The sequence below is a fragment of the Terrapene carolina genome, unplaced genomic scaffold (genome assembly GCF_002925995.2).
Source record: "Terrapene carolina triunguis isolate 2854851 unplaced genomic scaffold, T_m_triunguis-2.0 Scaffold132, whole genome shotgun sequence".
In the NCBI taxonomy this organism is placed as follows: Eukaryota; Metazoa; Chordata; order Testudines; family Emydidae; genus Terrapene; species Terrapene triunguis.
The window spans coordinates 6,220,086-6,241,361 of record NW_020664483.1 but is presented as its reverse complement, the minus strand read 5'-3'; the positions used below and the strand labels follow the sequence as shown (position 1 = coordinate 6,241,361).

The 21,276-nt window shown below is 49.7% G+C and overlaps 1 protein-coding gene across 1 annotated transcript; it reads left to right on the top strand.

Moving 5' to 3' along the window:
* The first annotated feature begins 6,229 nt into the window (after positions 1–6,229).
* Positions 6,230–21,276, top strand: LRRN4 (leucine rich repeat neuronal 4). The gene is made up of 5 exons (XM_024196508.2): positions 6,230–6,366; positions 11,696–12,393; positions 14,094–14,298; positions 19,014–19,151; positions 19,974–21,276. The coding sequence occupies exons 1-5, from the start codon at positions 6,230–6,232 to the stop codon at positions 21,274–21,276; spliced, it is 2,481 nt and encodes an 826-aa protein (XP_024052276.2).

The following is a 21,276-nucleotide window of genomic DNA, read 5'->3' as shown; positions in this document are numbered from 1 at the left end:
TCTGTGGGAAGAGTCAGACCCAATGGTGTTCTGTTAGTGAAATTCACTCATGGTGCAGAGCGACCATACAAGGCCTTCTATGCTACTTAATGCCTGCACGAGAGCTGCTAACAACAGAAGTAGGTAGTTCTTTTCATCAGTAGATCTCAACGCACTTTACAAAGGAGGGCAGTGTCATTATCCCCATTTTACAGATGGGGAAACTGAGGCCTGGGGGAAAGTGAAGTGACTTGCCCAAGGTTGCCCAGCAGGACTGTGGCAGAGCCAGGAATAGACCCTTGGGCGCTTCAGTCCTTGTCCAGTGCTCTACCCACTAGGCGACACTGTGTTGAGATCAGAGGGAGACAGCATGAACTGATCTTGCGATCCAAGGTGCAGGCTGTTGATTTTGAAGAACTCTACGCTTCGTTCCGTGGGGAGTTCTGCCTACACCCCACAGCATGTTACAGCTGCAGGCAGCAGGGGGGAACCACATGGTATGCTGTGTATAGCTGAACGTTTGTGCGGTAAGATTTTTTAAATGTTTCCCACTCTAGCCCGGCTTGTAACACACTATTGCTGTTCCAGCCCTTAAATAAATACACACTTTTTTTTGTATTCAAGGAAGGCTGTCCCTGGGATTGTGTATCGAACACGCGGGTATCTTTAACTTTCATTGTTTTGCGCTCATGCTAATACTTTGCTACCCTTCAAACAATGGTGTCCTGCTAGTGCGGGGAGGATGGCCGTGTATACACATCCAGGAGCCCGTAGGACGTCTCTCCCCTGTTTATCCTTTATAGTCGTGAACTCTCAAAAGTCTAGCAGCGTGCGAACCATCCTCCCTCCCAAGGAGTGCTGGAAATGGTACCCCGTATGGCCCATTGACATCACTCCTAAGTGAGTTAGAAGGGTCACGCTAAAGATTCTCTACCTCCTGGGTCTTTGCCAACTTGAGTCTCATCCCCCGGTATGGAATATTGTCCACCGCCTCTGTGATCCCTTTATCAGGGGACACATATGTTTGCCAATATTTTTCTCTGCACCCACCCGGCTGATTTGACAAGCAGTGTGCTGCCCCTTCTGTTACAAAAGCACCATAGACTATAGTGACCACAGGTATTCCAGACCTCCCTTTTTTTTTTCCTATTGTGCAAATGCTGGCACTTCCAACAGCACAGCGCCCTCTAGCACCTTGCTGGGGCATTGGTTCATGACTGTCTCAGGGCTTGTCTATTCTAGGATCTTATTCACTAGGGTCTTACCTTGGTTTAAAACTGTGGCAAGCGGCACTGGTACAAGTAACTTAGTGCATCTACAGTAGGGACTTGCATTGGTGCAGTTACGCTGCAAAGCAGGAAGGTCCTGAGAAGGAAGGATACCAAATATCCTACATGCAGCCCGCTGTGCTTTCCTTGGAGGTCTCAAAGTCCTGTCCAAGTATTGACAAGGCCCAACATTTTCACTTCATAATTAGAAAATGGAAGAGCAGGTGATCTTTCAAAGGGGCATTGCTGTCCCTGATACATGGTTAAATCAGATCAGTTGCTTGTGAATTCTCAGGCTGATCCCTGGCATTCTCGCGTAACATGAAATAGTGTATTGCTGCCCTCCTGCACGTACAGCTGTGACATTCACGTCTTCATCAAAAAGGTTCCTTGCTTCTCCGTTCCCCTCTTGCAATGCTGCGTTGTGGGACACCTTGCATCAAAAGCAAACTAAACGCCAGGTGAGGCTCTTCACGAGTTTCCAGTATCTCAGTCAGAGCTTTCCCCGGAGTATGAGATGCTTTGTGTAGCTGGGCCCTGATTCTCGGGTGCACTGGGGACAGATTTGCTTTGCAGGAAAAAAGCTGCCCTAAAGCCCGGTGAAAATCCCCTCACTTCTACTTCCTGCAAGTGCGTGTGTGTGTGTGTTAAAGGTCCCCGTGCTGGAGTGTTTTGGCTCTTTAGCGGCTACAGCTCGAGCTAATGCTTTTAGCCTTGGTTCAGTCCCAGGTGCGTGGGTCAAATAGAGCGTCTGTCACACAAGCAGCACGGGGGAGCAAGACTACGAGCGGCGGAAGTGCCCTAAAAGTGTGTGTGTGGGGGGGGACCACAGGCGCCTGAACTGTGGTGCCGCCCCCAAGGCCCTGCCCCTGCACTGCCCCTTCTCCCCCGCCCTCGTGACACCCATTCCCCAGAAGCCCCATCCTCAAACTACTTCTCCCTGAGCCTCAGCCCTCTCACCGCCCCTTCCCCGGAGGCCCTGCTCCCATTCTGCCTCTTTCCCCCCTCCCCACTCACTCCTCTCCACCACTCCCCCTGTCGCTCGTCCTTATGGCCAGTAAAAAGTGAGGGGCATGGCCCCTTGGCCCCCCCATTCCAGGGCCCCGATCATGACCAAGTATTCCAAGCCGTTGCAACCGCTATTGGCAGCTAGCATGAGTTTGGCCTGCTTTAACTCACACCCCATGACGACTGGGCCAACTGCAGCTCAAAGCCACCTTTTGCATTGCCACCCACGCTGTGCCAAGTGCTGCTTTGCTAGACGCCACGAACCAGCCCTTTGTGTGACTTGGCATTTCAGTTCCTGTGTGTCACAGCCTGCTTGCCTTACTCCTGCAAAAACCCCTGCTGAAGTCAGTGTTTGCTTGCAGATACCAACTGGTTTACTCAAGTGAGTCATGGCTGCAGGATCAAACCCTTCTAGCTAGATGAGTTACTTACATAGCACCAAAAGTGCCTACAAAGTCCCTACCCTGAATTTAAAGAGAAACTCCAGGGAAATAAGATTTTGCATTCAGAGACAGAATGGAGACAGATGTATTGTCTAGATGAAAACAAAATTCATTATGAAATTAATACTCTGGCTCTAAATAATAGTCCATTGTTGCCACCCTATTCTGTATGTTACAAAGCAAAATCAGATCAGTGTAAAACATTACACATGTCTTGCATAGCTGGGGCTTGCTCCAGCTGCCAAGTAATTCCACAAAAGAGATTTACCACTGATTTGCAAATGGGGTCCTGGCCTATAATGCATGCGTACAGCAAGTAGCATGCAGTGCACCTACCAAGGCTTGTTTAGACCACAGGCTAAATAACCGTGTTCTTGCTTTTATATTCCTTGTAGGAGAAGAATTAACTTGTGCTCACTCTGGGGTTTGATTGGCCTATCCGAAAATGTTTCTTCTTTTATCGGCTTTTGATGTAATTTTTGGATACTTCCATTGTTAGACTCATTTTAAAAATTCTTTGCCTTCCTGGTGGGGAAACACTCATCTCCGGAGCCTTTACAACCTGGTACCATGTATTGCTCCCTCCTAGCTTCAGCTTATCTCACTGTGTCATTAAGGAATGCAAGCCTCATCCTTAACATTCCAGCTCAGATAGTCAGAGGCTTTGACTCACATCAAGGGAGAGGCAGAGGTGGGATCTGTTTTAGATTTCAAAACCCAACCACATACACAGTCTGTGGAAAATGGCCTGATCAAAACACATGCCCAAACTGAGATCCTGGCCATTCCCTTTGCCTTGTCGCTGGAAGCCTTGGTAGAGTTGGAGAGAGGAGAAAATAAGTCAGTTAAAGAAACAGCGGAGGCTGGTGATGTGTGAAAGTAGGTGGATGAAACTGACACACAGCGGAGTTTACAGCAGATTGGAATGTGTGCCTGATTCAAAATAGGGTGATGGCAACACTACCTACCCATAGGACCTGTCATCAGTATGACTGTAGCTATTTATTACTGGTCAGATCAGGTCTCCAGTGTGCTAGGCACTGTACTAACCTGTGGGGAGGCACAGTCTATTCCCTGGAGAGCTGACCATCCAAAATGCAGACAACGGCTGGGGAGAATACTGAGGAAGAACAAAGGCAAAGTCTGATCCTGCAAGAGCACTCAGCACCTTACAGAACATGCTCAGTGCCTTTCTGAATTGGGCCCTGACATTGGCAGGAGTTGCGAGCGCTCAGCACTTTTCAAGAGCAGGCCCGTAAAGGGCAAGATTAAGTGTTGTTTTCCACCCCAGTTGAACTGAATGGCCCCGTTGTTAGTTACCGTGCCGTCTTCTCAACTCTCCAAAGGCTGTCTGATTTCACCCCAGGAGTTAAACCAGTGGGGCTGACTGAGTGAAAAGTGAGGGCAGAGTTTGGCTCAGAGTTTAGTTGGGCAGCCTTTTAAGAGTGTGAAGTGATTAGTCCATTTTCTCATGAAGATACATTGTCCATAAATACCAATCTCCCAGTAGCAAATGCTCCAGCAGTACTTCCTGGCTCAAGGCAAAGAGAGTGCATCTCCCCCTCTCTAGGATGTCTGGAGATGAGGGAAGTCCAAAGAAAAGTAGCATTTAACGCTTTGAGGATGGAGTTTTCATAAGCTCTAAGCACTGGTCTAACTCAGCTCCCGTAATGAGCGCTTTGGCTAATCCCACTTTAAGTGGTAATTCAATCAACGAACGGGGGCAGGTACAAAACAGCTGAAGCCACGGACAGTATCCGACCGTGTCGTTAGCAGGAGCCCAGGCTACACAGTCAGTCCCTCAGAACTGAGGGCAAGTCTACATGAAGATGTAGCTTTCCCATCAGCGTCGTTAATCCACCTCCCCGAGAGGCAGTAGCTATGTCGACGCTCTCCCGTCAACATAGCACTATCTACATGGGGCGTTAGGTTGGTATAACAACGTTGCTTGGGGGTGTGGATTTTTCACACCCCTGAGCGACATAGTTATACTGATATGGGGTTGTAGGGTAGACCAGACCTCAGTGGGACTGCTTGTGTGGGTGAGGCAGCAGGATCAGGCAATAGGTCGGCAAACCCTTTGCCTTGTCTTAGAACTGAGCCAGCTGACTCCATAGCCTACAAGGGAACAATCTGTACATCTCCTGGGAACCACGGGGGGAGGGATAGCTCAGTGGTTTGAGCATTGGCCTGCTAAACCCAGGGTTGTGAGTTCAATCCTTGAGGGGGCCATTTAGGGAACTGGGGTAAAAATCTGTCTCGGGATTGGTCCTGCTTTGAGCAGGGCGTTGGACTAGATGACCTCCTGAGGTCCCTTCCAACCCTGATATTCTATTCCAATAGTCCTCTTAAGAGACCGTATCTTGTTTCTCTGGATGTTCTGCTAATTTTCAAGTCCCTCCCCCCCACTCAGATACTGAATGACATGGCCCGAGATAAGTCTTATGTGCACATACTGTCACGGTCTGTAGGAAAAGCAGTGCATGGATTAAAGTCTTGTCATTGGGGTGTGCAGGTCTGCCATGCACAGATGTGTTACTCTCCTGGAAGAGCAAAGACTCCAAAGAGAACACAAACCACAATTTGATGATTATTTGGTTTGCAGTAGCACCTGGGGTCCTGGGCTTTTGTTTACGCTTTCACTTTGGTGCAGTCCCTATTGACTCCTGTCCCTGCAGTCTGTGCGCTTTCCTATAAGATCTTCATCTCCCTCCTCCTCCTAATGATTATTTGCATTACAATAGTGCCCAGAGGCCCCGCCTGAGATCAGGGCCCCAGTGTGCCAGGCACTGTACAAACATATAGTCCCGTAGCTCACAAGCGAGGTAGATGAGACAGACAAAAGTTGAGGGAGGAAACCCAGGGGAAGCGACTTGCCCCAGCTCTAAGGGCAGAGCTGGGAGTCGGGACTAGAGCCCACGGCCGCTTTATAATTAATGAACCATGCCTCCTAAGTCTCCAGTCTGCTGAACACGGGTTATGCCCTTCTCTGGCCTCTGCGGGGGAACACCCTGTTCCTCAGACCTCCGGAGATGGTACTTGAGGTGAGAACTTTGGTTTCGACATTCCCTCGGGGCCTCCTTCCAGGTAAGGCTGCTCTTAAAAGCCACTTGCCTGGTGTGGCTGTTTCCAGGGTTTGCACTTTGAGTCTCCAGGCGCCTGTGGAGAAATGTAAGCGGGCGGGGGCGACTTTATCTGCTGCTTGAGAAATCTCAGGGCTGGTGTCAGCAGACAAGCGTCAGCATCGGCCCTTCTTCACCTTGACCCTTTAGTGAAGAGACGTAACAACACCCCCCACCCCAGTGTGGGTGGACAAAGAGGAGCTGAGTATAGAAATTGTTCTCCCTCCTCCTTCCCTCCACCCCCTCAGATTTTGGGGGGAGGGACTGGCCCTGCCTGGAGAGGGGTTGTTAGGAAATCTTCCCACCACCTTGCTGGTAAGGGTGAGGGAGCTGGGTGTGTGGAGAGGGGAGGAGAGTGGGCCTATCCGCTTCCCCCCCCCCCCCTCCTGGGGAGGGTGGGGAAGCTGGCATGTGGGGGAGTGAGGCTAGGCCAGATCTCTCCCCTAGCTGCGGGAAGAGGAGAACGGACGCAGTCACTCCCGTGTATAAAGCAAGCACCAGGCAATCAGAGCAGCGCAGACCCCAACAGGAGGCCTGGACAGGTATGTACATGCTGTTAAGGCTGAGTGGGTGGGATTGGCTGTGGGCACTGACATGTCTAGGTTTTTACAGGCCCATTTTCCACCTGTCCCCCTGGGTCTGGACTGGAGGCAGAGGACCCAGAGGCTGTTCTCTCTTGGGCTGAGGGCGGAGCAGGCTCTTGCAAGGCCTCAGATATGGGGAGCATAAAGGGGACATAAAGATCCCATTTCCCCTGTGCCTATCGCAGACAGAAGGCAAGCGGGACTGGAAAATGCCTGGCCCAATGCAGGGGCTGCAGCAGCAAACGGTAACCATTCCTAGCAGAGCAATAAGGGGAACACAATTGAGCTCTGGGTGCCATATAGTAATGGGCTTCAATCACTCTGCCAATGAGATTTTTTTGGCTGAGGGTTCAGCTTCAAGATGCCAGCAGAGCAGGAATGATGGTCTAATGGTTAGGGCACTAGCCTGAGCCCCAAGACTCGTGGGTTCAAGTCCCTACTCTGCCACAAACTGCCTGGGGGACCTTGGGCTAGTCACTTAGGGTGAGACTTTTAAAGGTACTTGGGTGCCTAGTGAGATTCTCAAAGTTGCCTAACTCCCTCTTACACCCTTTAGAAAATCCCACTAGGCACCTGTCTGCATTTTTAGGCACCTTCAAAAAACAGCACCTAGTCTCTCTCTGCCTCACTTCCCCATCTGTAAAGTGGGGATAATAGCACTGCCCTAGCTCACCGGGGGGTTGGGACGAAAAATACAGTCAAGGCTGAGCTGCTCAGCTACGGTGGCAATGGGGGGTGGGGGTAATAGGTACCAGAGAGAGCTAGCTCCGTGTGCATTTGCAGCTGTCGCTTTGTTCAGTTCTTCCCACTTGTTCCAGGCAAAGGCTGCACGCAGGGGCAGCAGAACAGGCTGTGTTGTACACAGCCAGCACGGGGCTCTGGGGAGGCAGCAGATGGAATTTAGGGAGGGCATCTGCACTTCATGGAGCAGCCTGGCAGCTGCTGTTGTGGGGGTGAGGGGTGAAGGCTGCAGCATACACACACCTAGCCAGCTCTGACCTAGAGCAAGCACTACAGAGGAGAGGGATGGGGAAGGCAAATGTAACCAGAGATGCTAATGACAGGCCAGATCCTCAGGGCCGGTGCAACCCATTAGGCGACCTAGGCGGTCGCCTAGGGCACTAGCATTTGGGGGTCGGCATTTCGGGTCCTTCGGCGGTGACTGCGGCGGCCGGATCTTCAGCCTCCCCGGTCGTCGTCGACATTTAGGTGGAGGGAGCTGGGGCAGGGGGGCATGGGGAGGGCCGCCTGGAGCAAGTAAGGGGAGGGCGGCATGCAGGGGAACTCCCCGCCCCAGCTCACTTCTGCTCCGCCTCCTCCCCGAGCACGCTGCCCCGCTCTGCTTCTCTCCCTCCCTGGCTTGTGGCGCCAAACAGCTGATTGGCGCCGCAAGCCTAGGAGGCGGGAGAAGTGGAGCGGCGACGGCGTGCTCGGAGAGGAGGCGGAGCAGAGGTGAGCTGGGGCGGAGAGCTGCCGCACGGCTGGCCGGGGGGGAGCGGCCGCAGGGGGGCACCTTAGGGTGGAGGGAGGGGGCGGAGAGCTGCCATAGGGTTCGGGGCGGGGGGGCGTAAGGTGCAGGCTCCTCAGCTCCCGGCTGAACAGAGGGTGCTCCTCACTGTGGAGGGTCAGGCTCTGCAGACACACACGAGGAGAAATGCAGGGGTGGGAGCTGCATACAGTTCTGATGCAGAGTGCTCCGGGGAGGGGCAGTGGATCGAACCCACTGGTGCTGCGCCCATGGCATTGTGAGGCATATTACGGATCATCCACCTGCAAGTCCTCAGCGGGAAATCCTGGCCTTGCCTAAGGGACCCCTGACAGCTATGGCCATTAGGAGATTTATATGCACTCTCCTTTGTCTGGATGGGGACTGGTGAGGAGCAGGCTCCAACCAGAGCTGCACAAAAGGAGAACGAATACCCAAACCCCCTTGCCTAGGTCACAGAGTCCAGAACAAGCAGTTCAGAGGCTGGGGTTTTTCCAGGTAAAAAGTTCCAGAGCTCAGGTAGGGAGTGGGAGCAGAGTGCGCTAAAGCAGTGAGTGACCAAGGGAGCAGCTTCTTGCTGACAGGCCTCTTTCTGCAGGGGGAAATGGCCCTTCTTGAGTTTTGGCCATTTTGGTGCAAGGCAACGAGGACCCCTGCATACACTGTAATACATCAATGACACTGGAAAATTCCCCAAGTCCGTGACACTGAATCCTCTACTACCAGGAAAGTCACCTGCTGCAAAGCCCCTGCCACCACTTGGGAAAGGGCCATTGGTGTAACTGTCAAAGAGCTAGAAGCAGATCTAGGGGAGAGTTTCAAAAGTGCCAAAGGGATTTAGAAGCATAGGTTTTCAAAAGCCCTGAAGTGGCTTAGGCAACGGCTACACTACAAAACTCTGCCAACATAGCAATGCTGATCGGGGATGCGAAGAGGGGTGAACCCTGATGGATGTATGTATGTATGTATGTACATATACAAATGTAGCTGTGCTGGCCAAAGCCCCTAGTGTAGACTCGGCTATACTGGCAAACACACGCAATGCTGGTAAAAGCTGTGTCCACACTATACTCCTGGGGGAATTCTGCGCCACTACACACGCGCAGAATTCATGTTCCCCGCAGATTTTTTTTTTCTCTGCAGAAAATACATTTCGCCAGAGAGGTGCTGCAGTTACACCTTTCACCGACCAGGGAGTGCTGTGGCACTCGAACAGACAGCAGACAGCTCACTGTAGCAGCCAGCTGCCAATAGGGAGGAGGAGAGGCTGTGTTCCTCATAGCACCCTGCCTGTGGGACCAGTTGAGGAGGCATGAGGTATGGGGAGACAGACAAAGTGGAGCACATGGGACTGCTGGGGGAATCACACAGACTGGGGGGTTCAGAAGGGCTAGTGGGAGGGACAGACTGGGGCAGAAGCTGAATGGAAGTGGGGGGGTGCAGTGACACCAGGGGGGCAGTGAGGTACAGGTCCACATGGGAATGGGGGTAGCTGAAAGGGGGTTCAGGGCCACATGGGGATGGGGTTGGAGCGTGCAAGTGGGCAGGGGGTGACTGGGGGTGCAGGGATGCATGGGGACAGGGAAGGAGGGATGACTGAGTGTGGGGGCAGGGACACATGCGGATGGGGGAAGCGGGGTGCAGGGATACATGGGGACGGGGCAGATGTCCATGGGAGAGATTAGGGATCAGCCAGAGTCTGCGTGGGGGAGGCTCCCCAACTCACTAACAATCCCTCCTCCCTCCACAAAACCTGTTCCATACTTCTCCCACCCACACCCAACGCCCTCCTGGTTCACTCCCAGGCTCCTTCCCAGCAATTATTTCTCTCTTCCTCAGCTCCTCTGTTACCCCTGACTCCCCCAAGCAGTTGCACTGTGTCTGAGGGGTGCGGGAAATAAGTTTCTGTATTGTAGTTTAAATTAATTATTACCCAGAGTTCTATATTAATTTGCCTAGTAAGGAATCTATTTGTCAAAAAACATTTCCTGAATCTTTTTTGTTGTCTGTAGGGTTACAGACATACCTGTTGACAGGTATTTTCATAGAATCATATGACTGGAAGGAACTTAAGAGGTCATCTAGTCCAGTGTCCTGCATTCATAGCAGGACTAAGTATTATCTAGACCATCTCTGACAGGTGTTTGTCTAACTTGCTCTTAAAAATCTCCAATGACAAAGATTCCACAACCTCCCTAGGCAATTTATTCCAGTGCTTAACTACCCTGATAGATAGGAAGTGTTTCCTAATGTCCAACCTAAACTGCCCTTGCTGCAATTTAAGCCCATTGCTTCTTGTCCTATCCTCACAGGCTAAGGAGAACAATTTTTCTCTCTCCTCCTTGTAACAACCTTTTATATACTTGAAAGTACATAATGCCTCATCTTTTATGTCTTTTGAAATAAATTACCAAAATAATTGAAACTGGAGTGATTATATTGTGTTATCTTGACAAATAAAATATGCGGAATTTTAAAATATTGTGCGCAGATAATTTTTTGGCGCAGAATTCCCCCAGGAGTAACACTAGCACTCTGCCAGTACAGTATACTGGTATTGTTATACCATCAGAGCACTCCTAGTGTAGACCTTGCCAAAGGAGGCTGACTTTCAATGGAACCCAGCTGCTTTTCCCCACAAGCCCCAGTGAAAGGAGAGTCAATGGGCCTTGTGCTCCTAAATCCCCTGGGGGCTTTTGAAAATCTCCAAGATCATTCTCTTAGAACCCATAAGATTCCGACACTTGCATTCTGCAGGCCACTTCGTAGGAGCCACCTTGCCGTGGGCACGCCTGACCTTCCAAGCCCTGGCTCCCCACTGCCAATGCACCATGTCATGAGAGAACAAGCCCATGGCAAGGTGGAAAACGTGATTACCACGCAATTGACTTTTGGACCTTTAGAGGCAAGCTCCTGTCTGCTCTGTATGGCGATTAAAGAGCCTATTGAACTTCACATAAGAGGAGACTTTGCCCATTCTCTTTGACCAAAATTATCCCCTCATGCACTTGCTGTGTATGTATTGTTTTCACTACTTATTTATTTGTATTGTGGTAGCACCTAGGCATCCTGGTCATGGCCCGGGAACCCATTGTGTTAAGTGCTGAACAAACACAGAACCAAAAGAGGGTCCCTGACCCAAAGAGTTTACAGCCTCAGGGTGTGTCTGCACTAGAAAGCGCTATGGCTGTAGTGTAGATACTTACTACAGCAATGCAAGGGGTTCTCCCATCGCTGTAGCAAATCCATCTCTCCAAGAGGCGGTAGCTAGGTCGACGGAAGAATTCTTCCATTGACCAAAAACTGTCAACACTAGGGACTTGGGTTCGCTTAAGTACGTAGATGGGTCAACCTAACTTTCGTGTGTAGACCAGCCCTAAGTTGGCTGCTGCTCTCCCCTCAGACCTTCAGTTCTGAGTATACAGCTAGGCAGAGATGATAATGCTGCATGTGTGTTTGTACAGCGCCTAGCGCGATGGGTTCCTGGTCCGTGAGTGGGGCTCCTAGGTGCTAGAAAGATAATACAACTAATAAATAATAACAAATACAGTTTGGGACACACATTGGTTGCCTTTGGGATGAAAGGTTTTATGTACCTTTAAATATGCTCAGATGAGACTTCCTTCCCAAATGCCTGATCTTTATGGCAGTTTAATTACAGCAGAGACTCTAGTTATCACCTCCACCATCTGCAGGCACCAGCAAAATATTTATTGGTGTTTTGTTTTCACATAGCTCGTGGTAGCCCCAAAGGGCTTTAATTTACTTCTCTATATTGCTGTTTTGTTTCCCTCACCCTGAAAAGCAAAAGAATGTTTTCCCTCCTGCTCGCTCTTTCTCTGCTGGCGTGGGAGGCGGCGGCCGGCCTGACAGACAGAGCAGCTCCAGCTGCGTTGGGGGATTTCACAGCTCTTTTCCAGTTGACCCAGCAAGACCCCTGGGAAAACGACGTTAATCTTACCAGCATGTCCTGTGAGGATCTGAGGAACAAGACATGGACCCACTTGCAACTGAACAACAACAGCCTGCAAGCCTTCCCTGCCTGCCTGCCTGAGGGACTGGAGGCCTTAGACCTCAGCACCAACCAGTTGCCTGCGCTGAGTGGCGTGGAGATAGCGAACTTCCCAAAGCTGCACACCCTCTGCTTGAGGCACAACCACATCCAAGAAGTTGCGTGGGGAACCGGAGCCCTCAGTAGCCTCCAGTTCCTGGACCTAAGTGCTAATAAGTTGTCCTCTCTGCCATCATGCCAGACGGCCCACCTGCCAAACCTGAAGTGGCTGTCGCTGGCCGGAAACCCCATCACTGAACTCCAGCCTCTGGCTTTCTCCTGTTATCCACAGCTACAGTTCCTGAACTTGTCTGCCACTCTGCTAGGGCATGAGAATGGCGGAGGGATTAGCGTGTCAGCCTTTGCCATGAACGTGTTGCAGGGAGACACCGGGAACAGAGCTAGGAGCACCATTGATGTGCTTGACCTGAGTGGGACCTTTCTCGAGAAAAGTAAGTTTGAAGATTTTTGTGGTACACATGGGGCCTGATCAAACCTGATGAAGCGAAACCACTGTTAGTGTCACAGCCACCAGCAGTAGAACTGGGGACCTCCGGAGCTGTTGGCAGGAGCTGCAACAGCTTGAGGTAAAGGTCACTAGCTGGGGCTGTAACAGACTCATATCCTCCATGGATCGGGCACAGCGGAGGAAGCTCTAAAACACACCCACCAGTTGGTTACAATAAGCAGTGGTGGGAATTCTCTTGTGTAGACAAGACTTCAGAGGGGAAGGTGGAGAAATAGCTATTAGCACAAGCCGAGCAACTACACCTGCCCACAACAGAATTTCTCATCTGTCCTCGTAATCCCTCTATCCCCATCCACTATCCCCTCCGATTATCCAGCTCTCAGCCTTGGGCTATCTTTAACTTCTGCCTTTCCTCCTCTTTTCCTATCCAGTCTTCCCAAAGCCCCTCTCTTGTTCTTCAGTGGCCTGTCTAACATATGCCTTTCGTTTCTCCCCCGTCCCCCGCAGCTAAACCCTGCCTAATCCCTTCGCTTTCTCCTCTTATTTTTGGCACAGCCCAGAGAGGCTTCCACCAAGACCAGGGCCTCGTTGTGTTAGGCATTATCAATCCACAGAGCAAGAGGCAAGCCCCACCCCAAAGAGCTTACAGTCCAAATAGACAAGATAGGACCATGGGAGGATGATCATCCCCATTGTATAAATGGGGGAGCTGAGTCACGGAGAGGCAGTGACTCAGAGTCTGTGGCAAAGCCCAGACTGCACCCCAATCTCCTCAGTCTAGTCCCTTAGCCGCAAGACCATCCTTCCTCTCTCTGACAGTCTGTCCCCTCTCTCTCTCTCCCTCTCCCTCCTGGGCTCCTGTAACATTTCATCCAGTCAAATGGGTACAATAATTCCGACCTGGTGAGGTTCAGTGAATGGATAATTGCTCAAATCCTTTGAGCAAGACAAAGGAAAGTAGCGGTGGATGTGTAAAGGGGTACTATAAACCTGCTGTTCTCATACAGCCAAATCCAGGGATTCCCTAGCAGAGGTTCCAGCCCAGTCACTAATCAGTCCAGCCCTCTGCGCTGCGTGAGGGCGCTTTGCCTTACACGTGTGCTGCTAAACTGCTGGGGAAATAACGAAAGCCCTGGGAAATTCTTCTTATTTTTTTTTTTATAATTTTTCATGTTACTTTTTGGGAATTTCACGTTAGTTTGATTTATCCATTTTATCCATGCTGGGGGGAGGGGGGGTCCTGCCCTCAGGAGCTGAGAGGACCTTGGGGGTTGGAGTCCACCCAGTACTCACCACACAGCAACAGCTTCTGTGCCCCGGGGCTGGGCCCAGCTCTTCACTCTGGGAATCGTGACCTGGTACCCGGGTCACAGCGCTATTCAGTTTTGGCCCAGCTGCCCCCCATCATAACAGAAGGGCAGCCAGGCCACACCTCAGCAGCACTGTGACCGTGTGTGCCGGGTTGCAATCCCCGGAGCAGGGAGCCAGGCCCAGCCCCCCCAGGAGCCGCCGCTGCAGGGTGAGTGTTTTGTTTTATTTCGTGTTATTTTGCATTTGCTATAACCAGCAGCTGCATCAGTTTGTCAGTAAAACGCAATCCACTGCAGTCCGCTTACTGGCCAGTCCTAAATCCAGCACAGTGCTCTGCTCACGTACCAGTCACCCGGGTCTTCTCTGCTTCAGTTCAGCAGGAGTGGGCCCAGGACTTGGTCAGCCTTAGGTCGCTCCACCTTGCAAGGATGGCCCAGCTGAGGAGCTTCGACACGGATCTATTCAAGTCACTGCCCAGGCTGAGAGAACTAAATTGCCAGGACTCCCGTGCGCTGAGCGGGGTGAGGACGGAGCTATTTGACGATGCTCCTCACCTGACCTTTCTCACCTTCCAGAAGTAGGTGTTTTCTTTGCTCACCCATGTGTTAAAATGCCGCTGTCTGCTGAAAGTGTCTAGTGACAGCTGGGTCCCCTCACTGCCCCCATAATGCCCCTGGAGTCATCCGAATAGGAAGGTCTTTAGTGTATGGGGGAGATGCCATTTCAATTCACATGGAATTTTTGCACAGCCTTGTTGGCACAGCAGAACTAGGATTTCCCAGGCTGTGTGCCAGAGTCTCTTCCCTGCTCCAGCTGGTGCAAAGATGCCAGAAAGATGGCAGATCTCTCCACTGTTGGGGAGAGTTCCCCTATAGCAGGAGGCTGCATAGCTGGCTCCTATGCTACTCGCCCTGCAGCCTTTAGTAGAGAGGGCATACCGGGCACCTGTTAGAGAGGTGTGGCTGGAGTACACTGCACTCTGGAGATCTCTGGCTGGCAGAGAGGGCCATAGTCAGCTGTGCAGACTAGAGCAGCCATGAAGTTGCTCTAAACTTCACCAGCGCTGTCCTAGAACTGTCCCCAGAATCAGAGACACGACTGACTTCTTCACACGCTCCCAGCCTTGCTGCGCCAGTGGATACTGGGAGTAGCAGAGAATCTGGCCCCAAGGGCCAAACTCACATCATGATGCAGAAACTGCCTGAAGCTGCCTTAATGAGGCCTCCTGAGCCTGGTGCAGTTGTTGGCACCTGTCAGTGTGCGGCTCTTTCTGTACAGCTTCCTTTCCTGGGCAGACGGGTGACTTAGAACAGTCTGTTTCACTGAACTCGAAAGGCCAGAATTCCCTCTCAGCTGCACTGACTTCAGCGGAGATGCAGGAATGGAACTGAGAATCTGGTCCAAAGTATTAATGACCCTGCAGCTTAATCACGCCTGGGTTGTGGAGAACCCAATGCCCCCCATTCCCTCGCCTTTGGAGTATTTAGCCTCAACCAGGCCTAAGTGCACTCAGCAGACGTTATAAGGCTGATGGACTGGAGATTTATGGAGCGAAATCCCCTGCTAGTGTAAACTAGCACAGCTCCATTGACTTGATGATTTCAAGTTTGTGAGAATGGGCTTGTCTGCATTGTGGGCTAAATTGGCGCTGCTGTGATCGATGCCGCGGCTGTCGATTTAGCGGGTCTGGTGAAGACGCGATAAGTCAATGGGAGAATGCTCTCCCGTCAGCTTCAGTACTCCACCTCCCCAAGAAGCGGAAGGTAAGTCGGCAGGAGAGTGTCTCCTGTCGACATAGCGCAGTGTAGACACTGCTGTAAGTCGATCTAAGCTACGTCGACTTAAGTTACGTATCTTACATAATTTAACTAGCGTAACTTGGATCAATTTACCTTGTTAGTGTAGACCAGGCCTAAGTAATTCTACTGGGTAGACCCTAGGAAGAGAGATGGGAACAATAAGTGAGACATGCTCAAACCAGGAACTTGAAATATCTACTTAGGCCTGGTCTACACTGGGGGGGATCGATCTAAGTTACGCAACTTCAGCTATGTGAATAACGTAGCTGAAGTTGACGTACTTAGATCGACTTACCATGGTGTCTTCACCGTGGTGAGTCGACTGCTGCCGCTCCCCCGTCAACTCTGCCTGCGCCTTTTGCGGCAGTGGAGTACAGGAGTCGACGGGAGAGCGTTTGGGGGTCGATTTATCGTGTCTAGACTAGACGCGATAAATCGACCCCCGCTGGATCGATCACTGCCCGCCGATCCAGCAAGCTCTTTGCGGCAGGGACCCTCTTTTTGGTCTGTATGTGTACGGTGCCTAGCACAATGGGGGCCTAGTCTACAACTGGGACTCTTACGCATTACAGTCATACAAATAATAAATGATAATAAATACCTGCCTACAGAATTGACTGACTGCAAAGACTAAAACAGGAGGATTAACGTACCTGGGAAAGGGGATTGTCGAGACCGGAATGGAAATGAAAGGTTTGGATGACATAAGCACAGTTTGGATAGGAGTTTCGAGTCAGCGGACCAGGATAAGGAGGGTTGACTAACTGCTGTCATGCTGGAGCTCTGGCAGCTTCTCTCTGCATTGGATGGTGGAGAAGGGAAACACAATGTTACACCCTTAGCTTTCCTAAGAAGATTTAATTAAAATAATGAAGGTTACTTGTTAAACACTGGAGTCAGGGCAGACAGGTGCAAAAGGCAAGTGGGGAGGGGGAGCTGGCTCAAAGAAGAGAGAAAGCTGTGGAATGTGATAGTAACATGTGACACTGCATAAAGCTAAGAGCAGGGTCTCCCAAGGGGCAGCTTGGAGCCGCTTTGTGTATCCTCTAGATCAGTATCCAAAATTCTCATGCCAGGCATTCGAGCAATAGCAAATAGCAAGGAAAACTGCAGTGGGACATGGGATGTTTTAGGGAGAGGGAGAGAGGAAAAGTATTTTCATCATAAGTTACATCTTCAGTGCACCTTGCAGATGTAACTAACTAACCCTCTCATCATCCCTGTGCTACAGGGAAGTATCATTAGCACCATTAGCTGGGGAGACTGAAGCATATTGGGGCAAATTCTGCAGTCCTTAAGTCCCATTGATTTCAAGTGACTTCTGCCTTGCCAACCACATGCCTTCAAAAATCATGAGCTGGGCCCTCCAAAATCAGGAGATTGGCTTAACAATCATGAGATTAAAACAATAAATGTGTGGGGGAGGGTGTCTCTTGCTTTACCTTCTGGTTTTTGAGCTTTTGGGATTCAATTAGGGGCATGTTTTCACGTGGTTTTTCTACAACCACAGGGGTGAGAAACTCCTGGTGCTGGGGCTTGAGGTAAGAAACGCCAAATACTGCGAGACTCATGATAAAATTCATGAGAGTTGGCAATGCTGGAGTTTGGCCAAAGTCAACACCGGGTCACTAGCAGAAGCCGTTGGCCCTTGTGTCTACTCCCATAATCCACTAGACTATGCTAGTTTGTACCTCACTGCTGGTGTCCATTGTAACCTGTGTTGCAACAGAACCTCATACCAATCTCTTAAAGTACCAATATTCCATCGGAATAGCAGCAGTGCTTCATTTATGGATGGTGTTAGGGTGACCCGATGTCACGATTTTATAGGGACAGTCCCAATTTTTGGGTCTTTTTTTTATATAGGCTATTACCCCCCACCCCCACCCCCTGTCCCGATTTTTCACACTTGCTGTCTGGTCACCCTAGATGGTGTACAGGTATCTGTACTGTTTATTTAAACTTCCATCAGAAAGCCAGGCAGGAGGAGTTCTAGGTAGAAACTGCAGTGCAGCAGAGAGAGACAGTAGTTATTGCTTCTTGGAGAGTTTCTTGTTCCGTGTTAGGAGAAAGCAACTTTGTGATTCTTTACAGGGAAGGGTGCAGCGCTACGGATGTATTTTGCATCACATACCATGGGTTACACAGTTATGAAGTAGTTAATGTAGACAAAGATATAACATGAACAGTGACGGCAATGTACCAGAATAGCAAGTATATTGCAAATAGAGCAGTCAGGGCGGATTAGGAAAGGATTTAGAGGATATTGTGGAAAATCCTTTAAGCCACCAGCCAGGAATATGAATGCAGCAGAAAATGAAAAAACAGGGCACTGGATGCGTGAACAGAGAACAGAACACAAGTCTAAGTGGTAGTGAACAAAGAAAAGATCAGACTCTGCTCTCAGCTACACTGCTGGATTTTGGGACAGAATTCACCCAGTGCTTGTAAAGAAGATGGGCAAAGAAGGCCTCCCTATTCACAGAGCTTAGGTCTAACTCAGAAGGAAAAGGCACAAGACAATTCAGGCACAAGCAGTTGCAGAGACAACAGCAATGTTGCTATCCCCAAGTGTTCAAAACTCAGGAATAATGCTTAAAAATCATAGACTGGCTTAAAATCCTGAGGTTTTTAAAACAACAATAAATGTGGGGTGCTTTTTCTTTTGCCTTCTGGTTCCTGACCCTGTCATGTGCACTCAGGTCACATTTTCAAGCTTTTCTCTGAAACTATGAGGGCTCAAAACTTACCTTTTTTTTTTTTTTTTAAATGAATGCTGAGATTCTCAAATTGTTCCCCGGACTCCAGGAACTGGAGCTTTCAGAAAAACATCCAATATGTTGGTAACACTGTACCAATGAATACAGCCCTGCGCGGATACAAAATCTGTATCCACATCTGATCCGCGATTCGCAAACATGGTCCGTGGCTATAAAGTGGAGATCTGCAGATTTGCAGGGCTCTATAAATGAGTCCACGTAAGGTGTATGCTTGGCATGCAGAAACTGAAGCTATTCCAAACATGGCATGAAGGGGTTGAAAGGAGGCTGGAGAGTGAATTGGGAGCACCATAGGGCAGGAGAATAGGCGTAGGCTGAAGTGAAAGCCAAGATAAATACAAGGGTTGAGGGATAAGACAAAACTTTACCAAAGCAGAGTTGCTAGGTACAGGGTCCTTTTCCTTTCCGGCTGCCATTCCTACTGCATTCTGGGAATGCCTTTAACGTAAGTTTGCTGCAGAGAATGAATCTAAATTGGGGTGAATGTGATGATGCGTGAGGGAGATACGTGAGCAAATGGGGTAATATGTGAGAATGAACTTGGTTTTCCTGAGGGGGGATTAGTAATCTGCTATGAGCCAGGAACAAATTACTGCCTCCCCAGGGAGCAGAGAAGGCTGCATGCCACCCCTTACCTAGGCTATTAAAGCACAATCCAGCCCTGGGGCCTTAGCCCATACTTGCTAAAGATTCTCAAAATTTTCATCTCCTAGCTGTAACCTGAGTTCCTTTAATCCTTGGAATATCAACTCATCAGGTAGCATCAGCATCAACCTGTATGGAAATCCTTTAGAGTGCAACTGTGGACTTTCCTGGCTCCTTTCTGATCCGGAGAGAGTTGTACTGCAAAGGTAAATGACCTGTCAGCTGCATATTACTCACACACCAGGAATGTAGGAGTGAGCATAAAGATTATCCTGAGCCTGTTTACTTCAGTTTTTGCTACAAGTTATGCATGGATGGTGTAGTTTTCCTGTTGAAATACAAACCCCATCAATATTAGTCAGAATCGCCATCTGTTCCTCAAAGGACAGACATCTAAAATAAAGTTTCCTTCAAGAACTAAGTCTGGGCTAATTATATTTGAAAGCAGCACTATGCTGTTAACACAAGCAGAACTATAAAATGATGGCATCTACTGATAATTTATTCTCTGCCTCCCCCCATTAGTACTTTACTGCGAGTACAGATAAAATGTAAGCTAGCTCAGTGGCCTTAATGATATTGTGCCCTGGAGATCTGCAGTCAAATTGTGAGCTCTGATTCCTGAGCCAGTTGGGACTAAGAATACTGTGGAAGTAACTACACCTCACTCTACATTGCCCCCTGCTGTCAGATTTGGAGAGGCATTACTCAACATGGCCTTGGCGCTTAATGCTTTGTGTGGTGTGCCTTCAACTTCCACGGCACCTTGTTGAATCAGACCCGTGGCCTTCCCAGTTAGGGGATATTTGCTGCACCTTGCAAAACGTGTTGGTAATATGGTGAGGAAAATCAGCCTGAAAGTGCAGAACTGTAGTCAAGACTCTGCTGGGCTTTGGCCCCAGATTTCATGTGAGAGAACAGGTTTCTGATTGGCATTAGCAGCTCACTATCTGATACGTTTCATAGATGCTGATGGCGCCGTCCTATAACTGTTATGTCGATTCTAACTCGTTTGCTTCATCCTGCAGGGCATCCGACACAATTTGCAACACAGCCTCAGAAGACAGAGAGAAGCCTTCATCCTCATCGTCTCTTTCGCTGTTACAACTCTATGATGAATGCCAGGCCAAGAGAAACACCACGTTCCCCACATCAAACACTCCCCCTCTCACAGAAGACTCTTCCAACCTTCCCATTATTGATTCCACTACTGCGGCAGCAACAATGGACTCTACTCTATTTGCCGAAGAACATTACAGCGACTCCTTGGTGTCACGAAACATGGTAAGTATGACGCAAACAGCTCAGATGAAGAACGATCCCACAAGTGCAGACGTTTTTTCCAAATCTACTACCGATCCCACTACTGAAGGAACCACAGCCACCTCTTCAACAATTCTGGGAGAGCTTTATAGCGACTCCTTAACTCAGCAAAGCACTGCGAGTACAATCAAAACAGATCCATTGAAGAGAAATGCTACAATGACTACTGCTCTGTTTCCCCAAGAGGAAACATTCTACCAGTCTACTAATAACCCTTCCACTGAAGCGACAGGACCAATAGGGACAAACTCTCCTCTTTTTCCTGGCACAGTAAGTCCATCTCAGACAGATCAACGGCCGCAAAACCCCACAAAGGCAAACCCTATTCCAAACCCTACCCATGCTGTAATACACGTGGATTATGAATATGACTATTACGATGATCAACCAAAGGAAAGCATAACTCAACCGATAATAGTCTCTTGTGACTACGACCCCTGCCACCACCTCCAGAAGCCATGCTCTGAACTTCAGAGGTTGTCCCCATGTCTGTGTCCTGGTGCGTCTGGAGAAGACACTGTTCCAGATCCACCGAGGCTCAGAGAAGTGTCTGAAACGACAGACACATCAGCACAGATCCACTGGTGTGCCCCCAGTTCAGTCGTTCATAGTTACCAGCTTGCATACCATGCCAAAGGCAGCGAGAAGAGCCAGATCCTGGTTGATGAGATCTATCCCACAGCAAGGCAGCATACACTATACAAACTTTCACCAGACACCACCTATTGGGTGTGCGTGATTGCTTCTAACAAAGCAGGATTGAGCCAGACGACGAGTGAGAAGATTTTGGGCAATCCATGCACCCAGTTTACAACAAAGCCCAGCTATATATCCATCTTTGTGGTCTTGTCCCTAGCAAGTGGGGTCTTCCTAATCACCACCATGGTATTGTCTGTGTGTCTGTATCAGAAATGTAAAAAGCCTCACGCTGAGCAATACGGCACACACCTCATCTCTTATAAAAACCCAGCATTTGATTACCCCTTAAAACTGCAGCCATGTAATTAG